This window comes from Zootoca vivipara, chromosome 6, assembly GCF_963506605.1.
Source record: "Zootoca vivipara chromosome 6, rZooViv1.1, whole genome shotgun sequence".
Classification (NCBI taxonomy): domain Eukaryota; kingdom Metazoa; phylum Chordata; class Lepidosauria; order Squamata; family Lacertidae; genus Zootoca; species Zootoca vivipara.
Window position 1 is genome coordinate 10,932,868 of NC_083281.1, and position 24,591 is coordinate 10,957,458.

General features: G+C 48.1%; 1 protein-coding gene across 1 annotated transcript in view; it reads right to left on the reverse strand.

Annotated features, from left to right (window-relative positions):
• The window catches only part of MYO1F (myosin IF), a 51,386-nt gene that overhangs the window by 20,358 nt on the left and 6,437 nt on the right, over nucleotides 1–24,591 (reverse strand). Inside the window, exons 2-15 of the mRNA XM_060275408.1 lie at nucleotides 17,721–17,858; nucleotides 14,262–14,351; nucleotides 14,006–14,100; nucleotides 8,871–8,958; nucleotides 8,206–8,295; nucleotides 6,667–6,798; nucleotides 6,046–6,180; nucleotides 5,683–5,815; nucleotides 4,412–4,608; nucleotides 3,005–3,085; nucleotides 1,938–2,024; nucleotides 1,320–1,406; nucleotides 687–854; nucleotides 326–411 (exon numbers count right to left, since the gene is read on the reverse strand). Coding sequence (XP_060131391.1) covers nucleotides 326–411; nucleotides 687–854; nucleotides 1,320–1,406; nucleotides 1,938–2,024; nucleotides 3,005–3,085; nucleotides 4,412–4,608; nucleotides 5,683–5,815; nucleotides 6,046–6,180; nucleotides 6,667–6,798; nucleotides 8,206–8,295; nucleotides 8,871–8,958; nucleotides 14,006–14,100; nucleotides 14,262–14,351; nucleotides 17,721–17,858 — 1,607 coding nt within the window. The remainder of the gene's footprint in view (nucleotides 1–325; nucleotides 412–686; nucleotides 855–1,319; nucleotides 1,407–1,937; nucleotides 2,025–3,004; nucleotides 3,086–4,411; nucleotides 4,609–5,682; nucleotides 5,816–6,045; nucleotides 6,181–6,666; nucleotides 6,799–8,205; nucleotides 8,296–8,870; nucleotides 8,959–14,005; nucleotides 14,101–14,261; nucleotides 14,352–17,720; nucleotides 17,859–24,591) is intronic.

Genomic DNA, 24,591 nt, shown 5'->3' on the forward strand with positions numbered 1-24,591 from the left:
CGGAGACGCGAACCCGGTTCCCCAGATTATGAGTCTACCATTCTTAACCACTACACCACACTGGCTCTCCATGTAGCTCAGGACTGAATGCCTCTTCTAAACAGACGCATCTCTCCATCTCTTGCAAGCTGCAGGGAATGAATCTTCTTCTGTCAAGGACAGGGGAACCTCCAGCCCCTCCAGAAGTCACTGATTTTCACCTCCCAGGGGCGCTGCTGGTTTCCCCATCCTGGATCCAGCAAATTCCCAGAGCCTGCTTCTGACAGAGGCTAACCGCCAGGCGTTTCCAGGGAAACTCACGACCACAGGGATCCTGGCAACTCACAATTCGCTGCTTTGCATCAACTCGATCAAGTCGGTGAATAGCACGTCCCGATTGCGTTCGCAGAAGCCGCTCACGTCGTAGGACACCTGGAAACGAGCGCCATGGAATCTTAGGACGGTGGAGTTGGAAGGGGCCCCCCAAGGGTCATCCAATCTAACCCCCTACAATGCAGGAGTCGCAAATAGAGAATCCCCAACAGATGCCGCACGTGCAGAAATGGAATGAAGGGGGAGGGGGAGGGAATCCACAAGAGTTTTATTTTAAAATGGGCTTTAAAAGTAAAATAATATGAGGATAGCAAATCAGCTAATTGGGAACCACGGATGTAGATAATAATAGCGCCCCACAGTGCTCCAGAGACCTTGCCAGCATAATGGTGGATGATGAATCCTAAATTGGACCCATTGAAATGTTCATGGTTCCCCACAGCCGACTGCAGCTTCTGAAGGAGTGTCTGGTCAGCCCCGTCGCCCTTGGCGTACACAGTGGCGCAGACATCGTCCAAGACGCTCATGATGCCAGGAGGATTCTGGGAGTCGGAAGAAAAGAGTGCAGGTGGGCTAATTACGTTCCGCTTCAGCCTTGCTGGCATTCAGCCACACGTCTTTTTCTGCCCAACCTCCTTGCATTCTGCCCGTTCTCTACGCACACATTTTGGGTGGCACCCAACTAAATTCTACTCAGAGTAGGTGTGTTAAAATGAATGGAATCAAGGTACGCATGCCCTTAAGTCTGAATGGGCTTCCTCTGAGTACAGCTGTGTACACACCACCCATTGCAAGCCCATGAATGCCAAAGAACCACGGGAAATGTCATTGATTCAGGGTGCTGGGAATCATAGCTCTCTGAGGGGTAAACTACAATTCCCAGGATTATTTTTCGGAGGAAGTAATGTGATTTAAATGTACAGGGTATAGCAGTCTATGCTCAACCATTCCTGTCCACTTTTTTTTTTGTAAAAGGGGACTTTTTGGGAGGGGGGGGCCTCTCTTACCAGCTTGTTTTCGATGAGGTCACACACCACTTTGTTGTTGAAATATTCAATTGCGGTCCATTTGATCCCTTCCTGCACATACTCTTCCTAAGGCAAAGAGAATGAGCTGGAAATGCGAGGTTTTTTATTTTTTAAAGAAACCATAATATATCAAGAATTGAGGAGTTAACTCTTGATGTCACCCCGATTGATGTGTGGGGAGGCTGTCTGTCAAGTGACTGAGATGGGCACACTTGCTGATTTTGTTTTTAGAAAATCCCCTCTTTTCACCTTGAAAGGCGGAGTGAGGAAACCCTTTCCAAACTCCGTTTTTTTTTCTTGCTATATAATACAGTTGTAAGGCTGTCATCACTCTGCAGCTGGTGGCTGCAGAAGCTCCAGCAATACAGCAGAATATTGGGCAGGCAAGCCAGCGGGTATGTTTATTCATTTCATTTAGACTCTGCATTTCTATATTAAATTACATTCAAGGTGGCATGCATAGATATCAGCAACAAACCAGTTAAAGGGGTTTAAATGTTTAATGGCTTGTCTATTGCAGGTGGGAAGAGCCAAAAGGAAATGCAAGGGAAGAGGGGGGCCATATAAAGTGGTCTAGAGCCCTGGCGTAGAACTCACCTGCTCTGCTTTGAGGGTCAGCTCGATGAAGATCTGCTGTAGCTTTTCATTCACAAAGTTGATGCAGAATTGCTCAAAGCCATTTCTCTGAGGGGAGGAGAGAGATTAAAAGGCGTTATTCATATCACAGGGAACAGAGACATGCCCCCCCAGTTCAGGTCGCAAACTGTGGCAATCGGTGTATTGTAAAATAAAAAAATTCCTTCAGTAGCACCTTAAACACCAACTAAGTTTTTATTTTGGTATGAGCTTTCGTGTGCATGCACACTTCTTCAGATACACTGGAAACAGAAGTGTCAGACCCTTATATATATATACAGAGGTTGGTGGGGGTGGGTGGGAATGGGTGATGGGCTGATGGGAGTGGTAAACCTGTGGATGGCTGTTAAGGGCTGCTGATGACTGCAATTAGCCCTGGGGGGGGGGGGAAGGAAGGGCTGAGGCGCTAAAGAAAGCTTGATCATGCATAATGAGATAAGAATCCGATGTCTCTATTCATCCCAGGTGGCTCCATGGTTTTAAGCTTGGTAATGAGTTCCAGTTCAGCAACTCCTCTTTCCAGTCTGTTCCTGAAATTTCTCTGTAATAAAACAGCTGCTTTGAGATCTTGTATAGAATGTCCTGGGAGATTGAAGTGTTCTCCTACTGGTTTCTCTGTCTTATGGTTCCTGATGTCAGATTTATGTCCATTTATCCTTTGTATTGTGTATTGTAGTTTCTGGAGACGGCAAGAGAATTAAACCCCCCGCATCTATCTTCTAAACCTGGGCTGGTTTTTCAAAGTGAAATCCGTGTTCCCCTTGGGTGAAGCTTCCGGGGGGCCACAGGGCAGCGGTGGGCGGGGCCAGAAGTCAAAGTGGGTGGGGCAGTGCAGGCAAATGTCACTCCTGCACTCCCCCCCTCCCAGAGACACCACTCTCGATCCTTCACCCAGGCAAGCGAGAGGCATTATCAGAGTTCAAGGACCCATTTCCAGCCAGGTGGAAAGGCTCAAGGAGGGTGTGGAGCAGGGCCTTGAGAGGGGGCGTGGCTTGGGGAGAGGGGGTGCTCTGAAGAAAATCACCTACCTGGAATATTTCGAACCCATAAATGTCCAGAACGCCAACGCTGTATTCTTCATGCGGCTTCTGAATGGCTCTGTTGATGGACTTGAGGCAAAGGAGAGAGGATTGGTTAGCATCCAAACGTGGCGGAAGGATGACAAGCAGGTTGCACAAATGACAACCAAGGAACCGGCCAAGGTCAGTAAAGCAGGCTTCCATCTTGCCCAACCCGCTAATCATCCTAAAGGTTGCTTCCAGCTATGTTCCACTCAGAGTAAACCCATTGGACTTAATGTGCCCAAGTAAGTCTTTTCCATGGATTTCGAGGGGTCTCATGTAGGACCAAAGGCAGATCCAGCTGAATAGTCCCCCCCCACCCTATTTCAAAGAACCATAGAGCTGGAAACGACAAACAGGCTGCTCTCCAAAAACTCCTGTCTTTCCACGTTCAGTTCATAGCTGTCAAGTTTCCCCTTTTCTCGCAAGGAAGCCTATTCAGCATAAGGGAATTTCCCTTTTAAAAAAAGGGAGAACTTGACAGCTATGGTTCAGTTTCTAAAGGATCGTAGAGCTGGAAGAAAGAAATGGGCCGCCATCTTGTTCCAACACTCTCAGGCTATTCCTCCCTTCCATATTTGGTGTTTAAAGAACCACAGAGTTGGAAGCAAGAAACAGGCTGCTCTCCAAACAAGCCTCATTCTTCCATTAATGGTTTTGAAAGAACCAGTGAATTGGAAGTCCAGTTCTGGGCACCACAGTTCAAGAAGGATACTGACAAACTGGAACGTGTCCAGAAGAGGGCAACCAAAATGGTCAAAGGCCTGGAAACGATGCCTTATGAGGAACGGCTTAGGGAGCGGGTTATGTTTAGCCTGGAGAAGAGAAGGTAAGGGGTGATATGATAGCCATGTTCAAATATGTAAAAGGATGTCATATAGAGGAGGGAGAAAGGTTGTTTTCTGCTGCTCCAGAGAAGCGGACACGGAGCAATGGATTCAAACTACAAGAAAGAAGATTCCACCGAAACATTAGGAAGAACTTCCTGACAGTAAGAGCTGTTTGACAGTGGAATTTGCTGCCAAGGAGTGTGGTGGAGTCTCCTCCTTTGGAGGTCTTTAAGCAGAGGCTTGACAGGCATATGTCAAGAATGCTTTGATGGTGTTTTCTGCTCGGCAGGGGGTTGGACTGGATGGCCCTTGTGGTCTCTTCCAACTCTATGATTCTATGATTCTATGAATGGGCCACTCACACTTCCATATTTGATTACTGAAAGAACTGCCGAGTTGGAAGCTATGAAGGGGCTGCCATGTTGTCCCAACACTTTTGGGATCCAAAGAACCACAGAGTTGGAAGCGATAGACAAGATTCCCTGTTGCCCAAGTGGCCCCAGCCTCCCCTAACATCCTGGACCAGGATGAGGCCAGTCCTCACCTCCACAAGGAAGTCAAAGACTCGGGAGTACAGCCCCTTGGCAAGGGCATCGCGGGTGTAGGAAGCTTGCTCGACATTGAGGGTCACGTTGATGGACTCCTTCTGGTTCCCCCACTTGCTGTCCATTTTCCGGCTGGTCAGCTTGTCGTTGAGCCGGTTCTTGTCGATCCCCAGGAGGTAGGCAGGAAAGGCCAGCACTGGGGTTGGGAGGGAGAGGCAGCTGAGCATCTCTGAAGAGGCAGAGAGGCCTGCAGGACTCACGGCCACCGCATAACTTCAGGGGTATGGAATGATCTTCACAACAACCTTGTAGGGTAGGTCGGTTTGCACACCCTTGCTGGGCCACAAAGGTTGCCAGGTGAACAGGGGGGGGGGGTCGGTTGGCATCTTCCCTCAGCCTAACCCATGGGTAGGCAAACTAAGGTCCGTGGGCCAGATCAGGCCCAGTTGCCTTCTGGATCCAGCCCACGGACGGTCTGGGAATCGCCACGTGGATCGCCAGTGCGCGTGTTCTTTCCCTCTTGCTCCCTCTCCCTCACACGGCGGTGGCGACTCCTCCCTCCCTCCTCTTGGCTTCTCCCCGCCCTGCCTAGAGGAGGAAGGGGGCTGGGCTTTGTTGGTGCCAGCAGCAGCATTAATCAATTTTAAAACATTTCTCTCCAATACCTCTTGAAGGACACTTTGAATGAGAAAAGCACATCCTACTCCAGGCATCCCCAAACTTCGGCCCTCCAGATGTTTTGGACTACAATTCCCATCATCCCTGACCACTGGTCCTGTTAGCTAGGGATCATGGGAGTTGTAGGCCAAAACATCTGGAGGGCCGCAGTTTGGGGGTGCCTGTCCTACTCCCTCCCAGGCTAGGGCTAGTTTCTCTCTCTCTCTCTCTCTCTCTCTCTCTCTCTCTCTCTCTCTCTCTCTCTCTCTCTCACACACACACACACACACACACACACACACACACACACAGCCCCCTCCCTATCCTCTCTCTCTCTCTCACACACACACAGCCCCTCCCTATCCTCCAGCTGTGAACCGGGGTGGTGAGGGGCGTGGCCTAGATAATAGGGGTGTGGCCATGGGAGTGGAGTCCGAAGGGCCGCTTTTTCTCCCCCTCTGGGCCTAAGGTTCCTCAGGCCATTTGCAATGCTTCATTTGGAGCAATATTTCACAGGGTCACAGAACTGTAGCATTGGAGGGGACCCCAAGGGCCATCTAGTCCAGCCCCCCCCTGCAATGCGGGAATTTGTTCAGGTTGGCAAGCGACTCACAATCTGGGCTCTCCACCTGGGCGTAGTTGCCCTGCTCCTGGAAGCCGATGTTGCCGAGGTGAAGGATGCCGGCAGTGATCTGGAGGATGAGCTGTTTGTCTTGGCCAGAGATTCCGATGACGTCCATGGCGTTCTTGGGTGGCGTGGGGGGAAGCCCAGGAAAGAGAGAGGGAGAGAGAGGGAGAGAGAGGGAGAGAGAGGGAGAGGGGAGGTCCATGTTATAGCTGGTTGCGAATAACAACCAGCGGCCGCTGGCGCCCCTTGAAGCTGATAGAGAGGCAGGGACCCCCCCCCAAACCCTGGAAATTAATGAATGGCAGGGTTTCGATGATTCAGGGTGCGAAGGGAGAAATATGACCACACCATTGTCTCGTGGAATTCGCTTCGGTCGTCCGTTCCGTCCACTTTGTACGTTTCTGATTGGGACAGGTAGTAATAGTAATCTGGGCTCATGATCCCCAAATTGTGCTTCTGGTCTTGGGAGGCACCCTCGATGAGCTGCAAAATGAGACATGTGTGGGAGACAAAAAAATATGCAACACAAACACAGACGGCAGGACTACCGAAGATTTCTGCTGTGAGAGAATGTACGGAAGAGGCAATATTCTTTGCGCATGGACTAGCTGCAGGGGTGGTATAATGCTCAAGGTTTTGGAAGTTGCACTTTTAATAGATCTTGGGCATGGTCAAGTACTTCTGGCCAGGCAGTCAGTGCATAGTGGTGCATGTTGTGAGCTCATCCCCTTGCACAAGCATGCTCAGGTTGGCACCACATTGTTTTAATTTCTTACCTTACAATAAAATCGCAAGGCTGTCACCACGCTGCACTTCACCTGGCCACCAGTAGGTGGCCACGGCCACTCCAGCATGGTTGCAGAACAGCAGGCAGGCGAGCAAGCAACAATGCATTAGATGTGCTTCTCAGGCAGATCATGCCTAGCTAAACACTTAACTGACCCAACCCTGCTTGGTCAGCTCCTTTACCTGGTAATAGATATGGAAGTTCCTCTCGCTTTCGTTCTGGCTCACCACACGGGATTTTTCCAGCAGGAAGTTGGAGATCTTCCCTCCATCGGGCTCCCCTCCACGACTGAACTGGATCTCAAAGTACTTCCCCTGGCAGGGCGAGACGGAGGCACAGGCTCATACCAAATGTTCGCCCTACTCAGAGTAGCCCCACTGAAACCAATGGGCATGGGTCGCCAAGGCCCATTTGTTTCAAGTGCTCTCTGAGTAGATCTTAGCGGGAGACAACCCACAGCACCATGGGCAGGTCATTTTGCAAATCCAGTTTTTCAGCCCAAAGGCCACATTTGCTTCTGGGTAACCTTCTGGGGGGGGGGGTCACATAGAATTGTGGAGTTGGAAAGGACCCCCAAGGGTCATCTGGCCCAACCTTCTGCAGTGTAGGAATCTCAACTAGCATGTATTTTGGCTGCATTTGGCCTGGATGATACCCAGCTCTACCTCTCTTTCAAATCAGAACCAGTGAAGGCAGTGAAGGTCCTGTGTGAGTGCCTGGAGGCGGTTGGAGGATGGATGGCGGCTAACAGATTGAGGTTGAATCCTGACAAGACAGAAGTACTGTTTGTGGGGGACAGGAGGTGGGCAGGTGTGGGGGACTCCCTGGTCCTGAATGGGGTAACTGTGCCTCTGAAGGACCAGGTGCGCAGCTTGGGAGTCATTTTGGACTCACAGCTGTCCATGGAGGCGCAGGTCAATTCTGTGTCCAGGGCAGGTGTCTATCAGCTCCATCTGGTACGCAGGCTGAGTCCCTACCTGCCTCTGGACTGCCTCGCCAGAGTGGTGCATGCTCTGGTTATCTCCCGCTTGGATTACTGCAATGCGCTCTATGTGGGGCTACCTTTGAAGGTGACTCAGAAACAAATCCAGAATGCGGCAGCTAGACTGGTGACTGGGAGCAGCTGCCGAGACCACATAACACCAGTCTTGAAAGATCTACATTGGCTCCCAGTACGTTTCCGAGCACAATTCAAAGTGTTGGTGCTGACCTTTAAAGCCCTAAATGGCCTCGGTCCTGTATACCTGAAGGAGCGTCTCCACCTCCATCATTCTGCCCGGACACTGAGGTCCAGCACCGAGGGCCTTCTGGTGGTTCCCTCGTTGAGAGAAGCCAAGTTGCAGGGAACTAGGCAGAGGGCCTTCTCGGTGGTGGCGCCTGCCCTGTGGAACGCCCTCCCAACAGATGTCAAAGAGGAAAACAACTACCAGACTTTTAGAAGACATCTGAAGGCAGCCCTGTTCAGGGAGGTTTTTAATGTTTAATAGATTATTGTGTTTTATTTTTCTGTTGGAAGCCGCCCAGAGTGGCTGGGGAAACCCAGCCAGATGGGCGGGGTATAAATAATATATTATTATTATTATTATTATTATTATTATTATTATTATTATTATTATTATTATACCTTGTGGTCTCCCACCCTGCCCTATTGTCATCAGAAGCAACCAAAGTTGGAGGCTCCAAGTCTTCGCTCCCCAAACAACGACCCTGCAGAGACTTACGAATCGACTGGAGTTGTTGTTTCGGACAGTCTTGGCATTGCCAAATGCCTCCAGCAGTGGATTGGACTGGAGAATGATATCTTTAACGTGCTGGTAGGAAGAGAAACTAACATCAGTGGAACTGAGCAAGGGAGAACAAGGCAAAATGGAACTGAGATACCCTAAACCCTCCCAACATTCCTGAATCTAGTTTTCTCCTCCTTTTGCAGAGTGAATAACTCTGAATCTCAACCCAGGATCCTGGCCTGGGGAACCCCAACCTGGCCTGTAGCTATTCAGGGGCAAGGCGAATGTTCAGTTAAGGTTTTATTATTTATTTGTGTTTCATTAGCCTCACTGGCTGGTGAGCAGAGGGTTCGATCCTGCAGGGCACCGCATCCCCAGCAGCTTCCCTGCAGGGAGCACGCCAGCGAAGGAAGACCTGGCCGTCTCCCAGACCCATCTAACAGCCCCAGATTGCTCCGGAGACGGCCCGACTTGAGCAGGGGCGATCTAAGGCTGCTTTGAACCTAACTCAACCCACAGCCAGACCCTAAATCGGCCCGAATCAGTTTGTCATCTAGCCAGATGTGGAGTCCAGACCTAGCCCATGGGACAGGAAGCAAGACTTCAGAACTGAAACAAAATACAGACTTGGGATAGGGCCAAAGGGCGAAATGACCTACCTGCACCTTTTCGCCACCTCCGGAAACTTTGGAAATGTACCCCATGATGTATTTGGCGGCCACCGTCTTCCCTGCACCACTCTCGCCGCTGAAACACACATGTCAAAAATGTCAGAAGCTGCCTTATATACAGAGTCAGACCAACATGGCCTACCTAGTTCAGCATTGTTGACAGATGCCTGTCTCAGGAGACAGTGTGCTTTCGGGGGTGAAGTCAAACCGCTGTGTGAGCAGCACCGAAATGACCTCCCCGGGGCCCAAGCCTGGTCAGTGCGTCTGGAGGTCCTGGGCTGCCCAGACGACAAGACCTGCCTTTCAGCCTGGCTGGTGTCCAAAGGAAAGCAGAGCAAGACATTTGGCACCAGCTTGGCTGCAGGAGTTGCTGGAAGGAGGCATGCAAGGCACCCTCCAACCGCCTTAGGGACTCCACTCTGGATTTGTGTACGGCAGTGATGGGCAACCTTTTGAGCTTGGTGTGTCAAAATTCGCTAAAAAACTGAGCATAACTTGGGTGGTGTGCCACTTCGAAGAAAAAAACCATAATTTCGCGATATTTATAGTTTAAATAACAAAAATGTATAATTGTAATATGTAACTGTATTTAATAAACCAAAAACTAATTATTTAACCAAACCAAACCAAACCAAACCAAAAAACCCTTATTTATCGCAAAGAGCCCAGAGTTGTTGAGCTTTTTTTGGGGGGAGCTGCTGACCAAAGTTTTGGAGGTTTTTTTGGGGGGTGCAAAAGTTGCTTTGCTTTTTTTGGGGGGTGCCCCAAAGCTGCTGCGCTTTTTTGGGGGGGGGGGAAGAGAACAGAAATAAATGACGAATAATACCTTCGCTGAAACTAACACGCAGCACCGACATAGTCTGCCAAAGCGCCAAAAACCCAAGCACAGAACGGGTTAAAAAACGAACGCTGTTACACCCAATCATAGTCTGCCAAAGCGCCAGGAAAAAACAGCACAGAAAGGGTTAAAAAACCAATCTCTGGCTACCAGCAACAACAACAAAGGATCCGAGTTTTAATAGCAAAGACAAGCTGTAGGAGGAGCGGGAGAACAAATGGGGAAAAACAACAACAGCGTGAATGGGCCGATGGGGCTCTGCGTGTCACATCTGACACGTGTGTCATAGGTTCACCATCACTGGTGTACAGTTTACTCCTGAGCCCTTTCTTCTCCCAAATATATCCTGTATGGCAGCAGAGATCACAGTTTTCCTTCTCCTAGATAGGAGACAAGCCCACTGGCCCCTCACTTCCCTCTACAGCATGGGCAGAAACCACCTTCTTGACCGTTGGGTCTCACCCACTTCATTCGCTGGAGCCTATCTTTACCTGGAGGGGAAGCCGCTAACTCACCAAGGGTTTGAGACCCACTGGCTCCCCTCCAAGCCCAGGGTTTGGGAAAGAAAGGGTTTGGGGACCCCAGGATAATAACCTCTTTGGTTATTATGGGAAACACCCCTTTGCCCCGTGAAACTTCGCTTGCCATGCAAACCTTCCGCTAGAACGCTGCAGACTTCAGTGGGGAAGTTGCTCAACATTTTGCAACAAATCTGTTGCAATGATCTCATCAGGGAAAAACAAACAAAACCCCCCAAGCCCTAAATTTATACAGTATATATATTTCCCTTTTCCTTTTCCTTTAACAACAGGCTTCTTCCTTAGTCACTGCAGCCGCGGTAAAAATAAAATAAAATCACGCCTGCCCCAGGAGTTCTGCTTCAAGGGCAACAGCAGTACTTCTGCTAGAGGAAGAAGTGTGTATGTTTGTATGTTAGTGTCTGCGTAACCTTCGTGCTGAGTTTCGAGTTGCTCAATCATCTCAGATGGTCCACAGATGTTTCATCGGGGGGAGCCGAAGTGGTCTCTCCTGATTGCTGGGTTTCTCTTTCTTGCCATTGGAATGAGACACCCATTTGAATTCAGAGAAGGTTGATAGACCAGGCAGATAGGTCTCTAGAAGCTCGTTCTTGGCAGGCAGAACTATGCCCCTGTGATGACCATTTTTTTAATTTATAAAGAAGAGGCTCAGGTGAGTCAGGAGTCCTCCTTCTATCTGCCAGAGCTGGTCCTCCAGATATCACTCCTAGGTAGCTAATAATCAAAGATGTTGGGTGTTGGGCGTTTTGACCTATAAAGCCTTAAATAGCTCAGGGCCGCAATATCTCAAGGATTGCCTCTCTCCATATGAACTGACCCAGACCCTGAGATCACCTTCTGAGGCCCTTCTTCGTGTGCCTCCTCCTTGAGAGGTCCGGAGGGTGGCAACGCGAGAACATGGCCTTTTCTGTGGTGGCTCCTCAATTGTGGGAAGCTCTCCCCAGGAATGTTCGCCTGAGCTAAGAAGAAGCAAAATCTACGGCATGCAAGAGATGGGATAATGCATCTATTCAAGAACAGGGAATGCCTCTTTTTAGAAGAGCAATAGGGAAATCTGCACCTTATCTAGGTATCACTGGAGGAATGTATTTATTCAGAAGAGGTGCTCACTCCTGAGAGCAGGGAATGCCTATTATTATTATTATTATTATTATTATTATTATTATTATTATACCACCCTATACCTCCAGGTGTCAGGGCAGTTCATAAGATAAAAACACAAAATACATAATGAAAATAACAACACGGACAACCCAATAACCCCCCTCTTCACCAACACATTTTAAAACCACTTGACCGTTTGAGGTGAAATTTTGACACAACATCACATGCGAATGCCCGAAGGTTATAGGAAAGTTTGCTAAGACAGATGGCACACCTGGGCCACGTAAAAACCCCAAAACCCCGTGTTCAAAAGCTCACAACTTACCCTAAAGTGCATGCTAGGAAAAGAACCAGGTTGCAAACCATCGCCCTCTAGTGGTGGCTACACTGGTACTGCACCTATAAAACCTTCCCTCTCAACAGCGTTTATAAACTAGGCTGAAGCCTTTACAGAGTAGGCCGAATGGAGGTACTGACTCGCCTGGGTGGGGGTTTGGGGGGAGGAGGGGACGGGATAGGTCAGGACACGGTGGGAGCAGTCACAGGGATGAGCCAGGGGGTGGGGGGAAGAGGGGGCATGATACGTCATGGGTTGGGACAGGGTGGGGGGAATCACAGGGATAAGCTGGTGGGCGGGGGGAGGAGGGGGCGGGATACGTCATGGATCAGCACAGGGTGGGAGGAATCACACGGATGAGCCACAGCAACACGTGGCAGGGCCAGCTAGTGATTTATATATTTCAAAAGAGCTTCACACAACTTTTTCCAATTAACAATCAATTCACTTTGGACTTCCCCTCTGCCCTCCTCCATGCTTTCCCTAATTTTCCAAATAATGCTGCTTGTTAAAGTCATTCTGTGCCTTGTCTTCTCCACAAAATTTTCAAATATATATAGGTTTTACCACTGTTCTTACTCTAAGGTTACTTGCGCCTTAACACGTTTTACAGTCTTTTTTTTAATGATGGAGTATGCTGAAATGGCGAAGCTAACTGGAAGACTTAGAGATAAGGACAAGAGAGACCTTAAAAAAGACTGGGAACCATTTATGTTGTATTTACAGAAACATTGTAAAGAAGTGGACCCACTAGCAGGGTTTGAGTAAACAACTTACAACTAACCAAAAAAACATAGAGATCAAGATGTAATAATACAAGTTCTTAAAGAAATGGGAGTGCCTGATCACCTCATCTGTCTCCTGAGAAATCTCTATGTGGGACAAGAAGCTACAGTTAGAACTGGATATGGAACAACTGATTGGTTCAAAATTGGGAAAGGAGTACGACAAGGTTGTATATTGTCTCCCTGCTTATTTAACTTATATGCAGAATTCATCATGCGAAAGGCTGGACTAGATGAATCCCAAACTGGAATTAAGATTGCCGGAAGAAATATCAACAACCTCAGATATGCAGATGACACAACCTTGATGGCACAAAGTGAGGAGGAATTAAAGAACCTTTTAATGAGGGTGAAAGAGGAGAGTGCAAAATATGGTCTGAAGCTCAACATCAAAAAAACCAAGATCATGGCCACTGGTCCCATCACCTCCTGGCAAATAGAAGGGGAAGAAATGGAGGCAGTGAGAGATTTTACTTTCTTGGGCTCCTTGGTCACTGCAGATGGTGACAGCAGTCACGAAATTAAAAGACGCCTGCTTCTTGGGAGAAAAGCAATGACAAACCTAGACAGCATCTTAAAAAGCAGAGACATCACCTTGCCTACAAAGGTCCGTATAGTTAAAGCTATGGTTTTCCCAGTAGTGATGTATGGAAGTGAGAGCTGGACCATAAAGAAGGCTGATCGCCGAAGAATTGATGCTTTTGAATTATGGTGCTGGAGGAGACTCTTGAGAGTCCCATGGACTGCTAGAAGATCAAATCTATCCATTCTTAAGGAAATCAGCCCTGAGTGCTCCCTGGAAGGACAGATCGTGAAGCTGAGGCTCCAATACTTTGGCCACCTCATGAGAAGAGAAGAATCCTTGGAAAAGACCCTGATGTTGGGAAAGATTGAGGGCACTAGGAGAAGGGGACGTCAGAGGACAAGATGGTTGGACAGTGTTCTCGAAGCTACGAACATGAGTTTGACCAAACTGCGGGAGGCAGTGCAAGACAGGAGTGCCTGGCGTGCTCTGGTCCATGGGGTCACGAAGAGTCGGACACGACTAAACGACTAAACAACAACAACAACAACAACAACAACAACAACAACAACAACAACAACAAAGTGTAAGAGGCACATTGAAAACAATCATGGTGTAAAAATGATAAGAATATAACAATATTCAACTCATAGAATGCAATATTAAGGTATAATAAAATAAAGCAGGAGAAGTCAATGTGTAAAGAACCAGAAGAGGAAGTTGAGGGAAGTTGGGGGTGTGTGTGATTTGAGAATTGTATTTCTTCTTCTTCTTGACACCATGTTATTGTGATGAATATAAAATTGCAAAACTTAATAAAAATTATTTTTTAAAAAATAACTGACCAACCTTTTCCCAGTCCTTCAATCCTGCCTCCTCTTGATAACTAATTTCACTAGTTGGACTTGCCAATTTGGCAGGTTCTGTCCAATTCGGCTGCCAATCCTCTTTAGTACGGATAGTGACTCCCATTCTGTTTTATCCTCCTTTTGCTTACCTAATGATGACGCATTGGTTCTCCCCATCGATGAGCATGTTTCGGTACATGTTGTCGGTCAACGCATAGATGTGGGGTGGGTTTTCATACTGAGCCTAGGACATAACACCAGAGAGGCGTGAATCTGGGGCTCCTCCTGCTGTTGCCAGACCCGTCTCAGAGGGCAGGGAGGGGCTCGGCTACCTCAATAAATTGGGGTGCCCACTGGCGGCCCCCCGACCTGTTCTACCCCCCCCCCACAACTCCAGTGCCTTACTGCTCCTTGGTAGAGTTCCACTTCCCGGTCCGTGAAATAGGGCATTTGCTTAAAGGGGTTGACAGAGATGAGGACAGGTCCAATATAGGTCTGAGAGCCATTTGTTAAGGAATAATTAATCTGTCTGTCTGTCTGTCTGTCTGTCTGTCTGTCTGTCTCGATATAATTTGGGGAAGGTGTGGTTTTCTCGTTTTCTCCTGCTCTGGAGGGTAGGACTTGAACCCGTGGCTTCAAGTTGCAAGAAAGGTGATTCCGACTCAACATGGGGAATAACATTCTGACAGTAAGAGCTGTTCGGCCATGGGATGGAAGGTGGCAGGCTCTCCTCCCTTGGAGGTTTATAAGCAGAGCTTGGGGGTGGCCCTCTGTCAGGGATGCTTTATCTATAATTCATGCATTGCCGGGGGGTTGGACTAGATGACCATTGGTGTCCCTTTCAACTCTACCGGGTATGAGTGTATGATTCTATGAAATCAGAAGCCGGGGGTGGCTTCTGTAAATCCAGGACCATTCCTGGAAAATCAGGACACTTTGGTGGGTTTATCCTTGCTGAATTCTGCAAGAAGCAGCACCGGGACTAAGGAACAGGAAGCTAACAGCTCCCAGTAGCATAGCAAGCAGGTGAGGGCTGGGTGATGGCTCACTGAGGCAAGGGGGGCAGTGCCCCATGGGCCCCAAGGCGCCATGGCATGTACAACTGGCCCAAGGTGTGGCTATGCCTGCAAACTCAGTCGCCCTGCAAGTGAGAACCAGCCGGCCGTTCTCTCTGGCGCCACCTACTGTTGACCTCCTGGCCTCCCAGCACCAACTGCACTTGCAGCGTCGAGAGGGAGGGGCTGGGGTTCTGCTCTGCATGGTCCAGGAACATCCGAGGCGGACTCAAGTTCGGATCCAGCCCCCAGGGGCTGAACCTGACCTTTTAGCACCACCCTGGGCGCCTGCTTATGTAGGTTGTGGCAATTCTGGCTGACTCAGGCTACAGCACGGAAGTCGTTTTCACAACGGCTGTTGTGGGCGGTACTATTTTTAAGCAGGAAGACGAAAGCGAGAAAACTTTTCAGTTTCAGTGTGTGTGCGTTTATCCCACAAAGCTAAAGAGTCCTGTGACTTTGACTAAGCCCATCTCCATCTCTCTTGCGTGCTAATTTTTGGAACTTCTGTGGACCTTCAGAATAATAATAATATTAATAATAATAATGTAGTGCCTATACTCACAGGTCTCAGGGCGGTTCACAATATAAAATCACAATAAATAAAAAAAACATAAACCGCATAATCAAAATTAAAATAAAAGCAACCCAGATGTTGCCCGACCGCAAAATTCTTTGTACAGCGCAGGGTTAAATTACGGAACTATTAGCCACAGTTGGTGAAAGTGATCCTTGTGAATTCCAGTTGCTGGAAACCCCAGGAGGGGAGAGAGTTGCCCTTGTGTTGGGATCCTGCTTGTAGGATTTGGTTGGCTGCTGTGAGAACAGGAACCTGGACAAGATGCGTCACTGGCCTGATCCAACAGGCTCTCCATATGCGCTTATGGATTCTCAACCCCCCCAATCACCCACCCCAGGCCACTGGCAATACGGCCTGTTTATTCTTGTTCCGTATCATCTGGCATTCTGAGATAGGCTGAAAGAGGAGGCTGAGGAGGAGACAGGAGAGCCACCTTCCAATATCTCAAGAGCTGTCCCATGGAAGACATGGAAGCCTTGCTTTCTCCTGCTCTGGATGGTAGGATTCGAACCCATGGCCTCAAGTGACCATAAAGGAGATTCCTACTATACATCAGTAAGAGCTGTTCGACTGTGGGATGGAAGGTTATTAGACAGAGGTTGGAGGGCCACCTGCCAAGAGTTCTTGAGCTGAGATTCCTGCCTTCATAGAATCATAGAGTTGGAAGAGACCACAAGGGCCATCCAGTCCAACCCCCCTGCCGAGCAGGAAACACCATCAAAGCATTCTTGACATATGCCTGTCAAGCCTCTGCTTAAAGACCTCCAAAGAAGGAGACTCCACTCCACCACACTCCTTGGCAGCAAACTCCAGTGCCGAACAGCTCTTACTGTCAGGAAGTTCTTCCTAATGTTGAGGTGGAATCTTCTTTCTTGTAGTTTGAATCCATTGCTCCGTGTCCACTTCTCTGGAGCAGCAGAAAACAACCTTTCTCCCTCCTCTATATGCATTGCAGGGGGTTGGACTGGATGACCCTTGGGGATCCCTGCCAACTCTACCATTCTATGATTCTTTGATTCTACGACTGTCCCCGAACAGGAAGGCCCAATTTATCCTCCTTAGCTAACAGCTGCCAATAGATCTCATCTCCATGGGTTCATCTAAACCATTTTTCTTATTAAATAGACATGCTGGATCAGACCAGGAAGACTCACCAAGGGCAGGGACGGGGGGGGGGGCATCTCTCCCCCTCCAGATGTTGACAGACCTCATCCTACATCGTCCCTAACAACAGCCATGCTGCCTCAAGTTGGAATCCAACGGCATTGGGGGGGGGGATATACAGGTCTTCCCCATCCCTGACCCCCAGAATGAGCCCCTCCTTCTCTAGGGAGGGAATGCCTCTTTTTAAAAGAGGCATCTTCCCATTTCTTGCAAGAGTTAGGGGAGACTGCTTCTCAGAGCAGCACCAGGGGATTTCATAGAATTGTAGAGTTGGAAGGGATCCCTGTGGGTCATCTAGTCCACCCCCCGCAATGCCGGAACCCACACCGGGAAAAGAGTCCCTCAATGGGAACATCAAAGTATTTGGGAAATGGGCAGAGAGATTGGCTTCTGGAGTGGAGAAGAGGCTTTCAGCGTTCTGCCGGGACTGCCAAATTTGGAGAGAATGACGGGAGAGGAAGAGCAGGGGGGAGAAACATACTTGGCCACAAACCACAGGGACATCTGAACGGAAGTGACACAGAGGGACAGCAGCACAGGCAAGAGCAAAACTATAAATTTAAGAAGGATGTTGGCAAGCTGGAAGGTGTGCAGATGAGGGTGACTGAGATGATCAGGGGTCTGGAAACCAGCCCTGATGAGGAGCGGTTGAAGGAGCTGGAAAAGAGGAGGCTGAAGGGCTGCCACATGGGAGAGGGAGCAAGCTTGTTTTCTTCTGTTCTGGGCAGCAGGACTTGAACTCATGACTTCAAGTGACAAAGAAAGGCGATTCTGACTAAACATCACGTGGAACTTTCTGACTGTAAAAGGCGTTCAACCATGGGATGGAAAGTGGTGGAGCTTTTCGAAGCAGAGGTTGGGGGGGGGGCTTTTGTCATGGATGCTTCAGCTGCATTGCAGGGGGTCAGACTGGATGGCCCTTGGGGGTACCTTCCAGCTCTATAATTCTATGATTCTAATTCACTGCCCAAAATGAAAACATGGATCAGTCAAGATGCCCTGACTCTGATCACGACGGGCACCAACGGCTAGAAGAACGAGCGAACGAAAGGATGAAAAGGATACGAAAATATAGTCATCCATGAAGCGCTTCTTCAGATTTTCGACGATGGCGTCTTCGTTGATCTTGCTGAGAAGGACCATGTCGTCCACACCACTCTGCTTGACGTTGTGGCTTTGCCAATGGAACCGCTCTTTGCTGCCCTGGGAAGATTCGAGAGAGAGAAGAAAGCAGAGTCAGGCCAGCAGAAGTGGACCTGGAGTTTGGATGGATTGATCTTTTCCATTTGCACGAAGGGGACCCTGAGGGTCATCCAGCCCAACCCCCCCCACCATGCAGGAAATCTCCGCTGAAGCACCCATGACAGATCATAATGCCATCCAACCTCTGCTTAAAAACCTCTAATCCTTAAAACCTCTGCATTGGAAGATCACAGGGCGGTTCGCAACACAAAGACGCAAAACAAGAACACAAAATACATAATAAGCAAACAAACAAACAAACAAACAAAGCAAAGCAAAGCAACAACCCCCCTCCCACAAATACAGACATCCCCCCACATTCCTCCGGTGAATGTGGGGGCCATTTCTCACTCCCCTCAAGTGACCCTCCTTGACCCCCCATTTATGCCCCCCCCCGCAGAGCATTCCCACTACATCACCAACGGGGCACACACAAACCCTGAGGAAACTCCTTAACCCCTATTTTATTTTATTATTTAATAGCAAGTTTTTATTAAATTCTATGCTTCAATACGTGCTAAATTTGTCTTTTTCCGACTTCCCAGCCCTTTTCTCCCCCTCTGCTGCACAAAACCTTCCAATTCTTATGCCATCAACTTCTTCTTTTATATATATATTCATTTTAATTGTTTTTCCATATACAAAGCAAAAATGACAAAAATAAATTATCACACAAATTACAGGAGTTGTACAAATATTATCAAATATTAACATAACGGATACATTATTCTGATACAGTGGTACCTCGCTTTACAAACACAATTGGTTCTGGAAGTCTGTACTTAACCTGAAGCGAACTTTCCCATTGAAAGTACAGTGGTGCCTCGCTAGACGAATTCGCTAGACGAATTTTCTTATAACGAAAAATTCGTCTAGCGAATCCCATAGGAATGCATTGAAATTTTTTTGATTTTTTTTTTTTGCCCGTAGGAACGCATTAATTGAATTTCAATGCATTCCTATGGGAAACCGCGATTCGCTAGACGAATTTTTCATAAAATGAATTCGTCTAGCGAGGCAACCTCCGCTCGAAAAATCCTTTCATTAAGCGGAAATTTCGTTAAGCAGGGCATTCGTTAAGCGAGGCATCACTGTAATGGAAAGTGGATTAATCTGTTCCAGACAGTCCGCGGAGTACTTAAACTGAAGCGTACTTAAACTGAAGCGAACTTTCCCATTGAAAGTAATGGAAAGTGGATTAATCCATTCCAGACAGGTCCGCGGAGTACTTAAACTGAAAATACTCAAACCGAGGCATACTTAAACCGAGGTATGACTGTATATATAAATGTTCTGCCGAACATGACTTCCTTCCTTCCTTCCTTCCTTCCTCTCCCTTGGTTTTCCCTTCCTTTCTCTTCTTTTATGCGCTTTCTACATTTTATCCCTTATGCCCTCACTTTCAATACTGTAATTCCTAATTCCTTTTGTTGCTCATATTTCAAATCCCGCTTGCCAGTTCTATTCTATTCTATTCTATTCTATTCTATTCTATTCTATTCTATTCTATTCTATTCTATTCCATTCTATTCCGTATAAACACACATCGATAAATAGATTTTGGAAAGGTGCAATATCAGACATGGACGCACAAAGCATTTCTTAGAGTAAAGAAAAGCAAGGATCCCCCTTTCTTCCTGCCCAGGTTTGCCTTGCCTGCACTTCAGGGCTAGCGTGTCTCAGGCGCTTGGCCTTGGTGGTGGCAGCCCCTTCTCTACCTGGCCGGTTCTGCAGCTGCCCGAGGAGACTGACAGCAGCGGTGGCCATGGAAAGGTCATGAGAGGCCATGGGATGCTCCCTCGCAGCCCCGATAGAGCCATTCTGGGATCAAATCAGAAGCTGGGGTGGCTTTTATAACTCCAGGACTGTCTGCAGACCCCCCCCCCAAGTGTTCCTCTTTTCCAGGGACAGTCCCGGATTTACAGAAGCCGTCCCGGTTTCCAATTTGATAACGGAATGTCCCACTTTTCCTTGGGGCATTCCTATTTTCATCGGAGAAATGTTGGAGAGTAAGTAACCAAACAAAATTTAGAAGACATCAGAAGGCAGCCCCGTAGAGGTAAGTTTTAAAATGTTTTACAGTATTATGTTTTTATATAAGTTGGAAGCTGCCCAGAGTGGCTGGGGCAATCCAGTCAGATGGGTAGGTATTATTATTATTATTATTATTATTATTATTATTATTATTAGAATAATTTATTATTATTGGCCAAGTACATTTTCCAACATACTTGGAATTTGTTTCGGCTACATTGCAATGTAAACATACGCACACTGTTCCACTCACAATACAAATAAGCAATATTATTGAATTGTTGTTGTTGTTGTTTAGTCGTTTAGTCGTGTCCGACTCTTCGTGACCCCATGGACCATAGCACGCCAGGCACTCCTGTCTTGCACTGCCTCCCGTAGTTTGGTCAAACTCATGTTCGTAGCTTCGAGAACACTGTCCAACCATCTCGTCCTCTGTCGTCCCCTTCTCCTAGTGCCCTCAATCTTTCCCAACATCAGGGTCTTTTCCAGGGAGTCTTCTCTTCTCATTAGGTGGTCAAAGTATTGGAGCCTCAGCTTCACGATCTGTCCTTCCAGGGAGCACTCAGGGCTGATTTCCTTCAGAATGGATAGGTTTGATCTTCTAGCAGTCCATGGGACTCTCAAGAGTCTCCTCCAGCACCATATTATTGAATAGGATGCCTATTTTCATCTTGGAACATCAGGACGCTTGGAGGGTATGCAAACACAGCGAAAAGGCCCTGGATAGTTTAATCAGCCAAAGGCCTGGTTATAGAGAAATGTTTTTGCCTGGCGACGAAATATATGTCATGGGGGAGAGCATTCCAGCAACGGGGAGCCACCGCAGAAAAGGCCCTGTTCTCGTTTTGTCATCCTCCAGACCTCTCGGGAGGAGGCACACAAAGAAGGGCCTCAGAGGATGATTGCAGGGTCCAGGGCGGTTTATTCGGGGAGAGGCGGTATTGCGGTGCTCCGTGGAGTGGGCTTGTTCCTCAACACACATCTCTTGATCCTCCACCCAGTCAAACAAAATCACAGTCAGAGTTGAAGGGCACATTCTGCACAGGCAAAAATGCTCTCCAGGAGGGCATGTGGCAGAGCCAATGAGGGCCGTGGCTTGGGACAAGGGTTGTAGCTTGCGGGGAGTTCCTGCAGAGAGGTCCCAGGAGCTTCATTCAGTGTCTTCTCCACCCCCTACTGTAGTCGCGGACAGAAGTATTTCCGATGGGGAAGTTTTAACTGCTCCTACATGCTGCTGATTGCTTAAGAGGTGGTTTAGATACAGTGGGGCAATTTCGGAGATCTCGGCCTGTCGAGTCATTCTGGTGCTTTTAAGATCGAGGGCTGAGATCCGACAAAGTCAGGCTCAAAATAGACCCACTGGCATCAATGGAACGAGGCAGGCCTGCAGATTTCAACAATCTATTAATAAATTAATAAACAAACATTGCCCCCCCTTGCCTATTTAAGTATGTATTGTTGCTGAGCTGAAAATAAGATGGAGAACTTCCAGGGACAGGCTGAGACCAGAGAATCCAGGACTATTTTTGATAAAGAGGGGAGGCAGGAAGAATTCACCTCTACCTCCTCCAGGATTCCCAAAACACAACTAGCCTCTGAAACCTGTGCTTCTCTGAGTTTTAGTACCCAGTTCTCCAGCCTCTCCCCTTCTGCAAATGTGTTCAGCAATATGCATCGCTTTTTTGTGGTTTGGGGGTCAGTCTAGATGATGCCTCGGGTCCCTTCCAGTTCTTGAGATCCTGTAACGGTTTGCAGTGGGATGCATGAGAGCAAGCTCTTTGGCTCTTGTCCCTCTGCAGGACTTTTCTGGTTTCCATTTGTGCCTTGAGGGGTGGGGTGGGGGGTGAAATGCACATAGGCCAATTTGCTGATGTTTAGGGATTTTTATTAGTGATGTATGGAAGTGAGAGTTGGACCATAAAGAAGGCTGATCGCCGAAGAATTGATGCTTTTGAATTATGGTGCTGGAGGAGACTCTTGAGAGTCCCATGGACTGCAAGAAGATCAAACCTATCCATTCTTAAGGAAATCAGCCCTGAGTGCTCACTGGAAGGACAGATCGTGAAGCTGAGGCTCCAATACTTTGGCCACCTCATGAGAAGAGAAGAATCCTTGGAAAAGACCCTGATGTTGGGAAAGATTGAGGGCACTAGGAGAAGGGGACGACAGAGGACAAGATGGTTGGACAGTGTTCTGGAAGCTACGAACATGAGTTTGACCAAACTGCGGGAGGCAGTGCGAGACAGGAGTGCCTGGCGTGCTATGGTCCATGGGGTCACGAAGAGTCGGACACGACTAAACGACTAAACAACAACAACAAAAGGGATTTTTATAGAAAAAATAATTTGCAAATGGGTGAGGAAATGCGGTGGGGTTGAGATGAAGAAAAAACAGGAAGCCGAGAGAAAGCGAAGTGAGGGCAGACCCAACCCCCCAACCCCCAGATCTTGAGGGCTCTCCTGCCTTCATTGAAACCCTCGTCTGCCCCCAAGGAATTTATTTTGGACGTAGTGGTTTTTGATTTATGGTGGATTGCTAACTTGTCAAGCAACATCACTTGAAGATATTGGAAATGTTAGAATATTATACGTTCAGGAACTGATGGGCAGCTAGCCAATGGTTAAGGATAATTAACAACAACAAAATATTGCAAGAAGGTTAATTGCAAGGAATGTGAATTAGAAATAACCGGGAAAACAATGCAGCAACAAGAGGAAATGAGGGACACATCGAGAACAGAATGCGGGAAACCAATTTTTGGGGAAAAAACTGTATGAAAATTGCTTTCATTTGTGGCTGATTTTCAATTTGGCAAAAAAGAAAGAAAGAAAAAAAGGGTGGGGGAGAAAGCATAGTCTGCCCCCTTCTTGGTGTGGTCACTGTTTGCAAAAGCATCTGCCATCTACATCCTCTAGATCTTATGCAGCGCACAAGAAGGTATCTTCCTCTGAGGTTTGGTTGCTGCGGCTTGGAGAGCTTCGGTTTAAAGGAAAGGGGAACTGAGGTAGCTGTGTCGTGAGTGTGTTTGTGTGTGTTGTGAAACCTGTCTCTGTGTTTCCCAGGACATGGTTTCGAAAAGGCGGCCAGAGAGGGTGGGGCCGACAATCAGCCATCAAAGCAGTGAGTTCCCCCCCCCCCCAAAATGGCATGTCCTGCAGATCACTAGGTCAGCGGAGGGTGTCTCCCGCTGCAACTCTGTATGAGTCTCCGTTCCAGGCCTGGCCTCCTTTGAATCAGCAAGTGCCCAACCCGGGGAACCACCGACACCACCCATGGGTTTCCTGTTTCGCGCACCAGCTTCAAAGGCAGCAAGAAGGCACACTTCCTGTGGTTGAAGTTAGAGGAGCGATCAAGGACCTAGTCCTCAGCGAGGTGGCAAACCCAACTCTGGGGAGTGCTGCTTCAGAGGCAGAACCTCCAAGTGTCCCTATTTTCCAGGGACAGTCGTGCACTTACAGAAGCCGTTCCGGTTTCTGATTTGATCCTGGAATGTCCCTCTTTTGCTTAGGACGTCCCAGTTTACACTGGAGATCTGTGGCAGTGCATTCTTGAGCCTGTGATGGAGGGATGGTGGTGGATAAAACGAAAGTTGGCATCCAAACCTCTGACCCAGCTCTGTCATAGAACCATAGAATTGGTCGGGATCCCAAGGGTCATCTAGCCCAACCCCCTGACATCCAGGGATCTTCTGCCCAATGTCGAACCCACAACCCTGAGAGTCTCGTGCTCTACTGACTGAGCTATCCCAGCAGTACGTAGCTCATATCAGCTGAATTGATTTATCTATTCGTGTTTAGTTTTTGAACACGTAAATGTATTCATGATTATTCTGGGCAACTTACAAACGTTGCCTTCTGGGGTGGGCGGGGCCAGAGGGAAAAGTGGGCGGAGCAAACAGAAACATTACAAGAATGTTTTAGCAGGTGCCAAAAAAGGGACAGGCGCCTGTTGTCAATAGGCGGGGAGTTCCAAAGATCGATTTCTTATAGATGAGGAAAGGGTATTACGTGGCAGCTGTTGACAGGCCCAGTTCTGCAGATAGAAGAGGTCAAGGGGTGCATATGGGGTATGGCAACCCCACAGGTAAGGGGTGGCTTAGTTTTAGGGCTGAACATGATCAATATTTCTTTCTCCGAGTTTCTTATCTGTCCAGATTTAAGTTCTCCACCTTTCTGCATCAACGTGGATCCTTGTGAAAATACCTGTGCAAATTCACCAGAGCTTTAGTGCCACTTTCTCCAAATATGCACATTTTCTGTAAGCCGTTTCCCCCACGTTATTCCCACTATTATATACATCTGTGTGCGCACCCGTAATTATACAGATTTTGGGAGTTGGATCACTGCATTGCAAAATTCAGAAATGTGCAATTTTTGAAAGATCACCTAATTTCGGTCTGGCAAAGTGCAGGTCTGCATTAAGCGAACCAAATTCCTCCTCCTCCTCCTCCTCCTCCTCCTCCTCCTCCTCCTCCTCCTCCTCCTCCTCCTCCTCCTCCTCTTTTGGGTGCCATGTTCTCTTCAGTCCTTGGCACATTTAAAAAGACGAGCGCAAGAAGAGAAGCTGGGTCAGGCCCCCAAAAGGAAGCCCATAAGCAATAGCGAGTATCACAGCTTCCCAAAGTAACCTTTCCAAATGATGTTTTCCCCCACCTACCCTC